The sequence below is a fragment of the Phacochoerus africanus genome, chromosome 1, assembly GCF_016906955.1.
Source record: "Phacochoerus africanus isolate WHEZ1 chromosome 1, ROS_Pafr_v1, whole genome shotgun sequence".
In the NCBI taxonomy this organism is placed as follows: domain Eukaryota; kingdom Metazoa; phylum Chordata; class Mammalia; order Artiodactyla; family Suidae; genus Phacochoerus; species Phacochoerus africanus.
In genome coordinates, this window is record NC_062544.1 from 55,966,081 (window position 1) to 55,981,811 (window position 15,731).

General features: G+C 45.2%; 1 protein-coding gene across 1 annotated transcript in view; it reads right to left on the minus strand.

Moving 5' to 3' along the window:
- Positions 1 to 15,731, minus strand: part of OSMR (oncostatin M receptor) — a 59,433-nt gene that overhangs the window by 2,464 nt on the left and 41,238 nt on the right. The window contains 8 exon segments of the mRNA XM_047766700.1: positions 73 to 145; positions 930 to 1,011; positions 4,312 to 4,479; positions 5,077 to 5,256; positions 7,462 to 7,566; positions 9,208 to 9,387; positions 12,748 to 12,970; positions 15,136 to 15,212. Coding sequence (XP_047622656.1) covers positions 73 to 145; positions 930 to 1,011; positions 4,312 to 4,479; positions 5,077 to 5,256; positions 7,462 to 7,566; positions 9,208 to 9,387; positions 12,748 to 12,970; positions 15,136 to 15,212 — 1,088 coding nt within the window.

A 15,731-nucleotide genomic window follows, 5' to 3' on the forward strand; every position in this document is an offset into this window, starting at 1 on the left:
TATGGTTATCACAGCCCCAATCCTGCCATCTTTAAGACGTATATGGTATGTATACAATGACCCAGCACTTACCTTGGACTTTATTACTGACAGGACACTGCTCTTGTAAGGGTCTGGAATATCAGGATAACACTTCTCCTTCAGCCTAGAAAAACAGTGAAAATTAGACTGAATTTTGCAATACGGTGGAATAGAGTGAAAACTCTGGAGTCAGATTCCTGGGTTCTAATCCTTGCTCTGTCACTCATTATTAGTGTAACCTTGAGCAAACGTTTTAAGTCGTCTATGCTCTAATTTCCTCATCGGCTCAATGGAGATCATTATGGCAGTTGATGGTAGGTTTGGGAGGATTAAATGAGTTTTATATACAAAGCACTTAGAAAACTGCCAAGCACATGGTTAACTGAAATATAAATATTTGCTATTGCCATCAAACAAATTTTGCAATATTTTTATATTATTTATGTATTATTTTTTCTTTTTTAGGGCTACACCAGCATATGGAAGTGCCTAGGCTATGGGTCGAGTCAGAGCTGCAACTGCCGGCCTACACCACAGCCACAGCAACGCCAGATCCAAGTTGTTTCTGCAACCTACACAGCTGCTTGTGGCAACACCAGATCCTTAACCCACTAAGCAAGGCCAGGGATTGAACCTGCCTCCCCAAGGACACTATGTCAGGTTCTTGACCCTCTGGCCACAATGGGAACTCTTTGTAATATTTTTTAATGGTTGGTTTCCTTATGTATTGATTTGTTGCTTATCTGTTGATAAGATTAAAGTTTTCAAATTTTCACTTAATCCTCCTTTGTCCTTTCCTTTTTCAGTACTTTTTCTCATATTATCCAGGGTGATTTCTATCTTATTAAGCTCCTTATAGATTTTTTCTTTGACTTTCATCTTGGATAAAATCTTCCCACCATACTTACCACTGACTTTTTAAGCAGCAAACGATCATGATGAGCAAAATGCAGAAAATCATGGGGAGAAGGATGCGTATCAGTATATGGGCTAGAGAAGGAAAAAGAGAGGGATGTTTTTAAGGACGGCTTTTCCCACAAAGGAAGATGTTTCCATGTCCATCATTGCTCAAAACTCTATTTGTACAAGATTCAATATGAGATCTGCCTGACTAGGGTGGGAGGGGTGAGACCCCAACCAACCAACCAAGGGAACCATCCTCCCTCAACACTTGTGATGCAAACTCATCACCCCTCCTGATAGATGGGTCATTTCTCCCAATTCTTCACTCCCTCCCTGTATTAGAATCATTCTCTGCACCCTTGATGTGGGGGCTCAGCCACGTGATTTGGTTTGGCCAATGGGAGGTGAGTAGTTGGCATGCTGGTAACTGCTTTATATGTGCCTATATAAAGCTTGCTCTCTTGCGCTCCTGTGACCCACCCTGAGAAGAGCCAGAACCTCAGAGCCACTGCCCCTTCAGCCTGAGGCCCAGGGTGAAGCTCCAAGGAACCAACCTAAACCTGCCTGCAGCCTGGAGTCCTTTCTGGCCCAGCCTCCATAGCCAAGCCAGGTGCATCAAAAGAAAGATTTCTTTCTCTGGGCCGCTGAGATTTTGAGGTATTTGATTACATCTCAAAAACTGAAGAATACACCTCTCCTAGCTGGTCTCTGATAAAATTACCTCAGTCATAACCTGGGATAATTATTCTATTTTTTTAATTTCTCAGATACGTCGACCTATGCTTCATTTCTGCAAATGCCTGTCTTCCTGTTGGCTCTGCTGGCAAACCTACCATAGAATAGGTCGGCTGGGTTGGCTGACAGCCTCTTTTACAAAAGCAAACCGCACAAGGGGGTTTGGATGCTGGCAGTCATTCACACACACATGTATTTTGGTTCGATCCCTTTGCCTCCCTGCCCTCCCCCCGCTCCCCACCCCCAAGAGCGGCCGTCCTGGCAGGAATGGGGCCTGACTTGGGGCAGGGGGGCGGGGGGGACAATGCTGGGGTTGTGTCAGGGAGGGCAGGCCTGACCCCTGTGCTTGGAGGCAGCACAGGGCTCTGGAGAAAAGGACGCAGGAAGGTAAGAGGGGGGCAAAGCAAGCACCTCAGCAACTGGCCTAAAATTAACCCTGACCCCAGGGGAGGTGAAGAACGCCTCGCTTTTAAGGGCAGGACTTTTGATGACTCTAACTGCTACTACTATTATTATTATTATTTTGTCTTTTTAGGGCCACAGCCACGGCATATGCAGGTTCCCGGGCCAGGGGTTGAATCAGAGCTGTAGCTGCCAGCCTCCACCACAGCCACAGCAACGCCGGATCCTCAACCCACTGAGCCAGGCCAGGGATCGAATCTGCATCCTCATGGATGCTAGGGAGATCTGTTTCTGCTGAGCCACGACGGGAATTCTTCTCCAATTGGTTTTAAAATTTGGTTAAATTACGAATTTATACTGTATCTGAGAACAAGCCTGGGGACCTAACCATAGTCGTTTCCAAACTTTAGCTAAACTTTGTATTGAAGTACATACATGCATACAAAAAAGTGCTCCTAAGTGGACAGCCCAGTGAATTTCCAGACTGAACATACCCAGGTAACCAGCACCCACATCAAGAAAAAGAATGTTACCTACTCCCTAGACAGACCCCACAGTGTCCCACCCAGGCACCTTCCCCTCCCAAGGTAACCACTATCTGGTCTTTCAGCTCATAAGCAGCATTGGCCTCTTTCTGTATTCTGTACACGGGATCATGTGGCAAGAGGCCTGGCTTCTCTCAGTGGCCATTTCATCTGTGAGTCCTCCTTACTCTTTTTGTAACTACACTATCATTCTCATTGCTGACATGAGACAGCGATTTATTTTCCTTTTGCATAATCATCAATAGAATCAAGAGTCTCAGCCAAGGCGAAGGGGGCTTATCATGAATAAGGGAGATAAGTGAAATCTAGAAAATATACACGAGATCATCCTATGTATTATGTGTGTGTGTGGGTGTGCCTTACCCATACACAGACACATACATACACGCCTCTCCCAGCCAAGTAAATACCTAAGCTGGAAGGAAAAATGGCCTGAGAATAAATTTTAAATTGACTTTAAAATGGCAAGCATGCTCAAAGAATATGAATTGTTGAGTGAAATCTTAAACCGACTCTGAGAGTTTTGGCCTTTGGCTGAGAGACCTGGGGCCAATGTTCCAGTTTAGTGGTGCACAGGATCACCTGCCACTGTGGTCCCCTGCGTCCCCATCACTAGTCAGGGCACCAGGGGCCAGCAGCCCCACCTTTAGCCAGTTAGTAACTCAGGCGGATATTTTAGCCCTTTTGTTTCCCACAGAGGATTATCTTGAAAGGTCCCCCATACAGACTTGCTGTGATTCCCTATCTGCTACCTACTTTCTCCTACTTCGATCATCCGCATCTATTTTCTCCCACCACCTGCTGTTGGTTGGAGGTCTGGGTTTACAAGAAAAGTCTTATTCACCAGTAACCAGCTCTTGCCATTCTTCGCCCTTCCTCTCCTTTCTCCACCTTTCAAACCAAATGCATGTTGAAAGGGTGGCTCATCTTTATCTCATCCTTGCCCCACCAAATCTGCAAACTTCAGCTGTGTGAACCCCACCTCCCCTTCCAATGCCCCCAAGAGACAAAGTCAGGAAGCGGGTGATTTGCCCCTGGGGCAAAGCAGCCAGAAGGCTGGCTGCAGAGAGTGATTCTGCTGAGAAAAACAGCCCAGCCAGGAGTTCCCGTTGTGGCTCAGTGGTAACAAACCTGACTAATATCTATGAGGACTCGGGTTCGATCCCTGGCCTCGCTCAGTGGGTTAAGGATCCGGCGGTGCTGTGAGCTGTGGTGTAGGTCACAGACGAGGCTTGGATCCTGTGTTGCTACGGCTGTGGCGAAGGCTGGCATCTGCAGCTCTAATTCAGCCTCTTGCATGGGAACCTCCATGTGCCATGGGTGCAGCCCTAAAAAGACAAACAAACAAACAAGCAAAAATAGAATTCATAAGGCTCTTCCAAGACAGTATCAGTGATTTTCAAACTATTCTGGGACTGAGTTCCAGAGAAGTCCTTCAGGGGCCAGAGAGGGGTGAGAGGAAGGTTCCAGATCACATATCAGTTGGACTAGATTCACTCTTATCTGTCTGATATAGTGGGATTCCATGCAACCTTTTTTTTTTTTTTTTCCTTTTGTGACACAGTTTCATCTAGAAAAAGAGATAAAGAGACTGAAGGAGAGAGAAGGAAGATTTTAAAGATTCCTGATCTAGACAAAGCCCATGGCCATGTATGTGTCAGTTTCCCAGGAAACTGGGAAAGAGTTTTGATCTGGAAAAACTCACAGTATTCATCTGGAGTCGTGACTTTGGTGAAGGCGCCCAGGGGGCCCTCGCCAACGCTCGTGTAGGGAGTGACGAGAAACTCATAGATGGATTCTGGCTGTAGGTTTTCCACGACAAATGTCTTTTGTTCTGGGTTGTCGATTCTGTGTTTGCAACATACTGAATCACCTGTGGTTTAAAAAAAAAAAGTTTCTTTTTTTTTAAGACGAAAAAATGATTACGAGTGTGATAAAGGCCTTGTGAGAGAGTTAGGGACCAAGACTCTGGGCGATGCTACACTGCCAACATTTTTAAAGCAACCAAAAATGAAAGCATACTTTCATCCCACTGGGGACACTGGTAAAAGGTTCAGGAAACAGCCAGCAAAGCCAGCACTGCAGAGATGTTGGGGACCCACTGGCGAAGCCCTCAAGTCTGCAAGAGAGAGTAAGAGGCTGGGAGAGCTACTTAAAATACATTGACCTTCACAAAGTCAAAGAAAAAAAGAGAAGGAGGCTAACAAGAAAGCTCCCTAAGTGGTAGGCTTTCTTAAGGAGCTAAGGGTACTTCAAATGCTTCTAAAAATACCAGGCCTTATTGTTTTTAAGGAAGTCAAAATCCTGGCTCTTACAGTCTTATCTATCCTACTAAATGCACACTGTTCGATCATAAAAGCATGCGAGCATAGAATTCGGCCTGGTCAGTGACTGCAGGCAGCCTTTCCAATGATTTCCAGTAAGATCTTGAAACTGTAAAGTGACAAAAAAGCTAAAAAATAAAAATTACCTGTGAGGAGACCTGTCTTTTTAAATCCTGGGAGGCACTGCTCTCCCGCCTTGGATTTCAGGTAGAGGTAGTACCCTTGGATGAAACCAGGCTGGGATTCAGTGGAATAATCCTTCCAACTCAGAGTGAAGGAGTGGGAGGTCAAGTTACTCGTGACCACTCGAGGGTTGTCTGAAGGAGCTAGAAAAGGAAGTTGAGATAGTGTAAGAGTCCCCGTTTGTAAATAGTCTCCCATGTAAACTAAAGTGGAACCACACCCAGTTCCTCAGGTGCTTATGCCCCGTTAAGCATGAGCACCTTTATCCTGTTCTCTAGAGGATGGATGGATGCCCTGACGTGGTCTGAGAGAGCTGGGAAGGAGTTGAGCAACCGTCTGTTCAAGCTTTGCCTCTCCCAGATGTAGAAATGGATGCCAGAGAGACTTAATAAGATCATACAGCAAAAAAAGAAAATAGGCGTTCCTGTCGTGGCTCAGAGGTAATGAATCCAACTAGTATCCGTGAGTCAATCCTGGCCTTGTCCAGTGGGTTGAGGACCCAGCGTTGCTGTGGCTCTGGTGTAGGCCAGCGGCTACAGCTCCGATTTGACCCCTCGTCTGGGAACTTCTATGTGCCATGGGTACAGCCCTAAAAAGACAAGAAAAAAAAGAAAAAGAAATAAAAAAGAAAATAAAGGTATTCCTAGACTTCATTCTACTGGAATTCTCAACAGTGTTTGGGGAGTGAACTGAAGTGGCGGGAAAGGGAGGAGGAGGAAGGGGTATGTTTGAGGACATATGGGTGGCTTTGAAGAACCCTGTTCCCAGGCTGTGGCAAGGCACAGGTGTCCAAGTGTCACCTGAGGAACCGGGAACCATTTATCCTGAAGGCCTCCCCGAGCCTGTTCGAGCACACATGCTGGTGCACACCTGGCCTACCCCCACCAACACACACACCAGCACACCCCTCCTGCCTGTCTGGGGCAGCTCCCACCAAAAGGAGAACCCTGGTCTGACGGTATACCACAGGGAACGACATACAATCTCCTAGGATAAACCGTAATGGAAAGGAACAGATATTTTAAAAAGAATGGATAGATGTATAGCTGCTTTACAGTACAATGGAAATTGGCACATTGTAAGTCACCTATACTTTAATAAAAAATCAAATCAAATTGATTGGTGTGATGAAGGGCCCAGCCAACCAATTTCTAGGGGGTGTGAGACTCCGGGTGTCAAGAAGGTGAATAAGCAACCCCACTGGGGGATCAAAATTCCTCCACACTGCCAGTGGAATCGTGGTACAATTCCTGGGGAGGGATTTCACAGTATCTATCAAAAATCTTAAAAGTGACAGAACAAAAACAAAAAACCAACCCGAAAACCCAAAAAACAAAAAAACCTCAAAAAGACCAACTCCCCCCAACCAAACCAAAAAAACTCTTAAAAGTGATAAAATGGTACTGATAAAGTTCAAACCTTTTGGCCCAAGTATTCTACTTCTAAGACTTCATTTAGAAACCATTACTGTGGCGATGAACAAAGATGCAGCTAAAATGATGGCGAGTCATATAGGGCATTAGAGATTCAGCCAAGAAAAAGGAGAGATTGAGTATTTGAGACTGCAAGATTACTGAAGGTGAATTTTATAGTTTTTCATTGAAAAATATTGTAATCATCCTAAATGTCGAAGGACGGGTGATTTGAATGACGTACGCAAACCGTGAGGCACTTTGCAATCAGGAAAAATGACATAGTTAAATAATACCTAGGAGTTCCTGTTGTGGTGCAGTGGTTAATGAATCCGACTAGGAACCATGAGGTTGCGGGTTTGATCCCTGGCCTTGCTCAGTGGGTTAAGGATCCGGTGTTGCCTTGACCTGTGGTGTAGGTTGCAGACTCAGCTCGGATCCCGAGTTGCTGTGGCTCTGGCGTAGGCTGGTGTCTACAGCTCCGATTAGACCCCTAGTCTGGGAACCTACATATGCCATGGAAGCGGCCCTAGAAAAGGCAAAAAAAAAAGACAAAATAATAATAATAATAATAATACCTAGTGGCATGAGTCAAACAGCACTTTACAAACCGCATAGTCTAAGATCCCATTTTTATTTAAAAGCGTCAATCTTTATAGAAGAAGGATACACATAAAATATTAACTCTGGATATTTGCCTCTGGGTGGTAAAATTAGCAATGATTTTGTCTTTTTTTGCATAACATTTTAGAAATAGCCTTTAGTGAAATTTTTTTATATTTGTATGATTAAAAAATAATTTTAAAAAACCTAATTGCCAGAATAAATGGGACACTGAAAATAAGGAAAGGGTCTGTAATCTTCTTAAACCCAAAGTGAAGCCTGGATTGTTCTGAACCAGGCTGCCCAGGGACACGTGAAGTGTTTTAAACTTACCCAGTTCCTCTACATATCCTGTTTTTCTCTCTAATAAATGAGCCGTCCTGTCTGTAGAAATTCCATAAATTCTGAAGTTGTATCGAACCCCTGGTCTAAAAGTATCTAGAGAAGAAAAATGAACAGATTTTCCATAACATAGAATGACATCCTCTTTACTTCTCAAACAAAAAGAATGAAGAATGAATTCGTATCTATAAAACAGAATAGACCCACAGACAAGGGGAACAGACCTGAGGATGCCAAAGGGAGATGGGAGGAAGTGGACTGGGAGTTTGGGGTTAGTACATGCACACTAGCACATTTAGAATAGATAAGCAATGAGGGCGTACTGGATAGGGAACTATGTCTAATCTCCTGGGAAAGGAATATGAAAAAAAAGAATGCACAGATGTATATAACCAAGCCACTTTGCTGTACAACAGAAATTAGCACAACATTGTAAATCAGCTATGCTTCAATAAAAAATAAAATGAAACAGGGAGTTCCTGTTGTGGCTCAGTGGAAAGGAGCCCAACTAGTATCCATGAGGACTCGGGTTCAATCTCTGGCTTTGCTCAGTGGGTTAAGGATCCAGCATTGCCATGAGCTGTGATGTAGGTCACAGACCTGGCTCAGATCCCATGTTGCTGTGGCTCTGGTGTAGGCCAGTGGCTACAGCTCCGATTAGACCCCTAGCCTGTGAATTTCCATATGCCTTGGGTGCAGCCCTAAACAAAAAAATAAAAACAATAATAATAAATAATTAATAATAATAAAAAGAAAAGAAAAACAACTTTGTGTCCTCTTAATATAATAACTTCCTCCTAGGGGTTTCTGCCCTTCATCTCCACCATCGTCCCTCCTTCCTTCTTCTGAGACTTGGAATCCTCTGGAATCCTCCAGCATTTCTGATGAAATCTGGAGGACCGTCCTCCACATTGTCCTCTCCATCAAGAGCTCTCAAACATGCCCTTATCTGTGTGCACGAAACTGGGTACATATCCGACCAGATGCAGAAAATCTCGTAAGACTCTCCTTTGACTCCAAATCCCCTGCTGGTGACTTGCCTTCTCTGTCCATTAAGGCCAGGCATCTGGAAAGTCTGCTCATATTCCCCTCACCTGCGCCTCTGCACTCCACCGTCAGCACCAGCCCGGCCCCTCACACTGCTCACTCCTCACCAGCCACTGATTGCCCAACAGGGGCCCTAAGCAATCACCTTCTGACCCAGACAATTTCCACATCTTCACCCCGAGCCCAGCAGATGGCGCCACCAACTCCTGCTCAAGCCACAACCCTAGATTCCTTTAACTGCTACACTGGCGATCTTGAAATGACAAATCCAAAGTGGAGGTAAAAGACCAAGTTCTATAGGCTCCACTGAAATTGAAGGAACTGATGATTAACTCCCATCACCTCCATGTCTATGTCTCCCAAAGCCGCACACTTCTTTGCTTTTGTAAAAGCTCTCAGGACAACTGTTGTGATGTCTCTCTGCCATTCATTAGAGACGGCTGAGTTAGAGGAATAAATTCATGAACATCTATCCCAGCCTTAGGTCCAGATATTCTCTGTAAAAGCAGATATGAAAGGTCAAAACATAGGCTATATTATTGCAACACCTGAACTCCTATAACCCATACAGTATTTGTGGTGTCAATATTATTGGCTCAGCACAAAGTATCTTTGGGATGGTCCAGAAATCTGAGCTGTGCTTGCTGCCAAGTGGATGGAAGGAGATGATAGTAGAGAAGGTTTTCTCACCCGAGCTAATGACTGTGCTTGTGGTGTTGGGGCCCACGTTTTTCCACTGGGGATCACAGGGCAGGTCTTGGGGATGGTCACACCACTCCACAATGTAGCCAACAGTATCTCTGGCTTGGGGTTTCCAAGACATAGAAAATCCATGCTCTGTGCCATTCACTCTTCCTTCTTCAACCTCTCCTGTACATTACAAAGGCGGTAATGCTTCAGATTTAATTAACTGTGCATTGTGCAAAAGTAGCTAAAGAAGAAAATGAACATTCAGCGTATCCAGCAGGTAAGAGCCCCACCACCGCAGTCACTATGGGGCTTGGGTGAGGGTGGAGGGATGTTTTCATAGGTATTTTCCTGCCTCTCACGTCCCAGCAGATGTTCACACCTGCCCTTCAGATGGCCCTCGTCCTGATCTTCTGAGACTCAAAGGGACGGCAGCCCCTAAAATGGATCAGCAAACCACCGCCATCAGGACAAGTCCAGCCCCCGAAGCTTGTTTTTATATGACCCTTAAGCTAAGAATAGTTTTAAGATTTTTTAAAGAGTTATAAACAACAAACACATGAAGAATATAGAATATAGGAATTCTCGTCGTGGTTTAGTGGTAACGAATCCGACTAGGAACCATGAGGTTGTGGGTTCAGTCTCTGGCCTCGCTCAGTGGGTTAAGGATCCGGCGTTGCCATGAACTGTGGTGTGGGTCCCAGACGCTGCTCGGATCTGGCATTGCTGCGGCTGTGGTGTAGGCAGGCAGCTGTAGCTCCAATTCAACCCCTAGCCTGGAAACTTCCATATGCAGCGAGTGTGGCCCTAAAAAAAAAGCAAAAAATAAAAAAAATAGATAGATAGATAGATAGATAGATAGATAGATAGGTAGATAGATAGATAGGTAGGTAGGTAGGTAGGTAGGTAGGTAGGTAGGTAGGTAGGTAGATAGATAGATAGATAGATAGATAGATAGATAGATAGATAGATAGATAGATAGATAGGAGACTGGCCCTCAAAGCCTACACTACTTACTATTGGCCTCTTTACCAAAAAAGTTGCCTTCCCTTGACCAGAACTCTGTCCAGTATTTGATCTACTTTCAAAAATTGCATGTTGAATGAAAGAATAATTCAACTTAATTCTCCCACACAATGCTGGCTGCCCCTCACCTAACTACTGGTCCTGAGGTGTTAGGGATAGAAAGTGAGGTGATCTTGGAAGAAAAAAGGAAAAAAATAATCAGATGTGCACCGAGTCAGATTATGCAAGGATGTACACTCTACTTATGACCTAGGATGTAGCCTCAGTGTGTTTTATGCACTGGCGTGGTTTTTCTAAGGTCTGACAATTAGAAAAAAGGCGATGTGGTCTCAATGGGTGCTACTGATTTCAAGCAGAGTCACCCTAGATTTTTAAGGGTGAGCATTTCTCCTATCTGCTAAGGCTGATGCCATAGTCGGCCACAGTTAAGAGGGCAGTGGTCCCTGGAGGTCACCCAGGGAAAGTAGAGTCTCAGCAGCAGCTGTTCAGAGAGGAAACCAGTGTGGAGCAAATACGAAGTGGGATAGATTTAATGCTCAAAATGTACTTGTTTCTCTGCAATGCAAATTTGACTGGGCATCTCGTGTCTTCTCTGGCCACTTTTTTTTAAGTTTTGAAATTTATTTATTTTTTGGTTCTTTTCCCTCAGCTTCACTGAGGTGTAACTGATCATTTAGCAAATTTTTAGACAGCAATCTTAGTTAAATGCTTGGCTAACGTTACTCAGCAGCATAATAGCTGTGAATAATCATAACACTGAAATAGAATTAGCATACAGTGGAAATTCTGCCACTGTTTTGTTTCATTAGTCTTGGTTTATAGGAGTCCTGCCATCAGGGTTTAGTTGTCAGGGTAAGGGGAACATGGGCAAAATAGTTAGGGTTGTCCTCAATATGGTGATTTAGCTGATAAAAGCTGTAGGAACTCACAGATAAAGATACGGACAATTCTAATTATAGCTGAATGTTGATGTGGAAGCAGGGTGCTATTAGATTTTCTAGGGCATCATATTATCATCCAGCTGGAAGCACCTAGAGGAATGTGTGACCCAAGTATAAGGCGAGGGGTACCCCATCCACACAGCTTCTCTATCTTCCTTCATCAGAGAAACAAATCTCTTGGTGGTTGAAACAGACATTTTTTCACTTCACTTACTCAGACTAAAATTTCACCCCAAACTTAGAAGCATAACTCTTACTGAGCTGCTTCTTTAAAATTGCAAATATGTTTTGAGAAGGGGAGGTAGAGGGAAGGAGAAAGGGAATCTTTTGTTCAGTCATTCACACTCTAGTATGAATTGCCTGGACCTCCTTGGTCTCTTTCATAGCCACATCAGTGTTTTTATCCACTCTAGGGACTTAAGAGTGTGGACCACATTAGGAAGGCTGGATAGAGTCTTAAGGGGGAAGGATGGGGGCCTAAGGACAGGGCCTGAGGGAGGTATGGTAAGAACCTGCAGAAAGGGATGACCCCCAGAAAGATAATGGTGCTTAGCTGTGCTGTATGAGCTGAGCCTCGCTGGAGGCAGTGTTGCTTTAGCTATCAGCTCCCTCGGGGCGATTGAAATGCCTGCCTTTCCTGTCCTGGTCCCAATAAAGACAGAATATAACTATTCATTTCCTTCTCTAAGGCAGTTCTTGACGAGCAAAGATTATGTTAGGTAACTCCTTAGATTTTTCTTCTGTGGCACAATCCAAATTTTCTTACTCTTCACACACTGGATAAACAATATAAACGAAACAAGATAATAACACCTTCTACTCTAGCCCACTCAACTCCACATTAAGCCTAATTTGAATGATAGGTAGGATACAACCTTACATAACCCTGCAAGCAGGGTCTGAAAATTTTTATGGCAGTAGTTGAAGGGTGATATTATTGACCTTAGGATGAATGACCTTGGACCCAAAGAGAATGACCGTTCTAACCATGTCCAAGTGTGCAATGTCTATAGTGTGTACCGTTAGGGGCGAGGTTCGTGCCTCCAACCTCTTTTCACAGCTCTCCCAAGAAGGAAATTAATACCACTATTAATTTTACATGGAAGGTCACTTCCACCTTGTTTGGTCTTTCACAGGCTAAGGGTCTAGCCAACTGTCATCATTTAGTCCACAGCTCTGGCAAAGAAGAGGAGAAGAAAAGATGACGCCAGTTCTCCTTATGATTTCTGGAAATGTTCCTGGGCTCATTACAGGTGTCCGAGACTGACAAAATATTTTATATATGATAAATGCAACTCGTATGTCATATGCCACAAACATGTTCATACCAATGCTAACTCTCAGTTAAAACTGTTTCTTGGTGTTGTGTTTATTTGAATAAATTTGAGATAATCTCCCGAGGACAGCTGTCACAGGAAGCCCGGTGACACGCCTGCCCCCAAAGAGGATAACCAACAGTACTCGGCGGCCAGGTCTCTTTTCTCCCCGAGTGACTGTCTTTCTAACGTAACCGTCTCCACCTAATAAGGCCATCCGCATTTTCCTGGAGAAGAAAAACAAAACCTAAAAAACTCACGGTTTTCAGAGTCTCCAGAAATGACAATCATGGAAGCGGGAGAAGCGCCGACGCTGTTGTGAGCTGTGACGTGGATTTGGTAAGAACCCCGATCGAGGGGCAGTTCTGTGCTGTTGGCCGGAGCAGGAATGGAGAGATCCTCTAACCCAGATGGGTTGTCCAGATTTTCTACGATTACTTTATAGAAGAGGATCTTCCCATTGGCATGCGATTTTGACAGGGGCTGGAAAAAAGAGTGATAATCACTTCAAAATGGGCTTGTTACTTGTTCAATTACTTGTTCATCTTTTCTGTCCTCCTGTTGCCTTATAAACACACCCCCACCCACCCACCCACACACCCACCCCCCACAGACGGCAAATTAAAACAATTTTAAAGCGAAAATGACCCTCTAAACCAAACCCGAAATCAGACACTCCATTCTAACTAAAACTGAGTAGAGAAATGGATCATTGGAGGGTGAGCTCAAGAGCACAGTGTGTCCAGAGAAAACGACCAAGTCAGGAAACGAGAGAAGAGGGGACTCTTTAGCCTGGATTAAAACACACTCAGTGTGGAGTTCCCATTGCGGCTCAGTGGATTACAAAACCAACTGGTATCCAAGAGGATGCAGGTTTGATCCCTGGCCTTGCTCACTGGGTTAAGGATCTGGTGTTGGCATGAGCTGTGGTGTAGGTCACAGACGTGGCTCGTATCTGGCATCGCTGTGGCTGTGGTGTAGACCAGCAGCTGCAGCTCCATTTTGACCCCTAGCCTGGGAACCTCCATATGCCTTGGGTGGGGCCCTAAAAAGCAAACAAATGAACAAGCAAATAAAACGCACTCAGTGAGTGTGAAGGGGAAGGTCAGGCTCAGATCCAGACAGGAAGGGCCGGGACCCCAGACCCAGAGCCCCTGGTCCCTCTTCTGGGTGATCCTCTAGGCTACAGAGAATTCTCTGTCCACACAATCTCAAGCCCACATCCAGGGCCTGAAGCTCCGTCTTACTTTCCCAAGGACAGATGGTGCCCTCGTGGGAAACCCCAGCCTGTGATCAGGCTGGGGCAGCTGTTGGTTGGCGTGTAGACAGAATCTGGATGTAAAGACTGGCATGTGTGCACAGGGCCCCTTGAGGGAGGACCAGAGTGAGGCGGGAAGGAGAGTGGGAAGGGCTGTGGCCCGGGGCCAGCTCTCCCAGCATAGCCAGGTGTCAGCACCAAACACGGAGGAATCCGAAAGTTCTGACCCCCAACCAGGCCTTCCAGGTTGTCATGAGGGCGCATGAGTCAAGGTGGAAGGACCAGACTGATTTTATATTTTTTCAGTTTAACTCATAACTTTTAAATATCAATATCCTAGGGGAGTTCCCGTCGTGGTGCAGCAGAAACGAATCCAACTAGGTTGTGGGTGTGATCCCTGGCCTCGCTCCATGGGTTAAGGATCTGCCATTGCCGTGAGCTGTGGTGTAGGTCGCAGATGCGGCTTGGATCTAGCTCCGATTGGACCCCTAGCCTGGGAACCCCATATGTTGCAGGTGTGGCCCTAAAAAGCAAAATAAATAAAAAAAATACCCTAGATATTTAAATATTCATAACTTTTTTGCCTTTCTCTTTTTAGGGCCACGCTTGTGGCATATGGAAGTTCCCAGGCTAGGGGTCGAATTGGAGCTGGGGCTGCCGGCCTACACCACAGCCACAGCAAGAGAGGATCCTACGCCACAGCTTATGGCAACACCAGATCCTTAACTCACTGTGCAGGGCCAGGGACTGAACTGGCATTTTCATGGATACTGGTCTAGTTCGTTAATGCTGAGCCACAATGGGAACTCCTAAATATTCATAACTTTTAAATATGGTACGTGCTTCTCCACTTACACTCTTGCCCTGGGTCCTGCAAATGTCAGAGGCAGGCCTGAGGATAAGCTGGGGAGGCACAGTCTTAACAATCAGAACTGGCCCCACAGGCGGTGGGCTGCTCTGGAAGGAGCAGTCAATGCTAGGGCTGTGGATGTGGAGCAGGCACTCTTCCACCAGGAAAGGAATTCTCCTGGAGTCATGGAAGAGTCCTTCCAACTGGAAGACTGCACTGATGTCTAATTTTGGAAAAAGTTAAGTGCAAACATCTGCGTCTTTGAACCTACACATCTTTTTTTTTTTTTTAAGGGCCACACCTACGGCACATGGAGGCTTCCAGGCTAGGGGGTCCAATCGGAACTGTAGCTGCCAGCCTACGCCACCACCACAGTGACATCAGATCCAAGCCACAACTGTGACTTATACCACAGCTTACAGCATTGCCGGATCCTGAACCCACTGAGCAGGACCAGGGATTGAACCCATAGCCTTAGGGATACTAGCTGGATTCTTAACCTGCTGAGCCAAAATGGGAACTCAAACCTATGCATCTTACCTTCCAGAAGAGATTCACAGTAGGATATCCTGACACCAACCTCACGTTTCTCCAGACATCAAGAGCCTCTGAGGGAGCTGAAATTAACCAAAGAAAAGCTCGTGGGTCACAATATGCATGTAGAACAGTGCATTCAACTTTTTTTTTTGTCTTTTGTCTTTTCTAGGACGACATCCTCGGCATATGGAAGTTCCCAGGCTAGAGGTCTAATCGGAGCTGTAGCCGCTGCCCTACGCCACAGCCACAGCAATGCCAGATCCAAGCTGCATCTGTGACCTACACCACACCTCATGACAATGCTGGATCGTTAACCCACTGAGGGAGGCCAGGCATCGAACCCTCGTCCTCATGGATACTAGTCAGGTTCGTTAACCACTGAGCCATGACGGGAACTCCTAGCTCTCTGTTTTGTAAAAATATTTACAGTCGCCAATAATTGAAATATATGTATGTCCTATTTTAGTTGTTGATACTTTCTACTCAACCAAAAATGACCATATATTTTTAAAATCTACTAGAGGCAGATTTCAATTTGCTAAATAAGCCATCAGAGGGAAAAGCCATTATCGAATCAAAAAACGTATTGAAATAGGCAC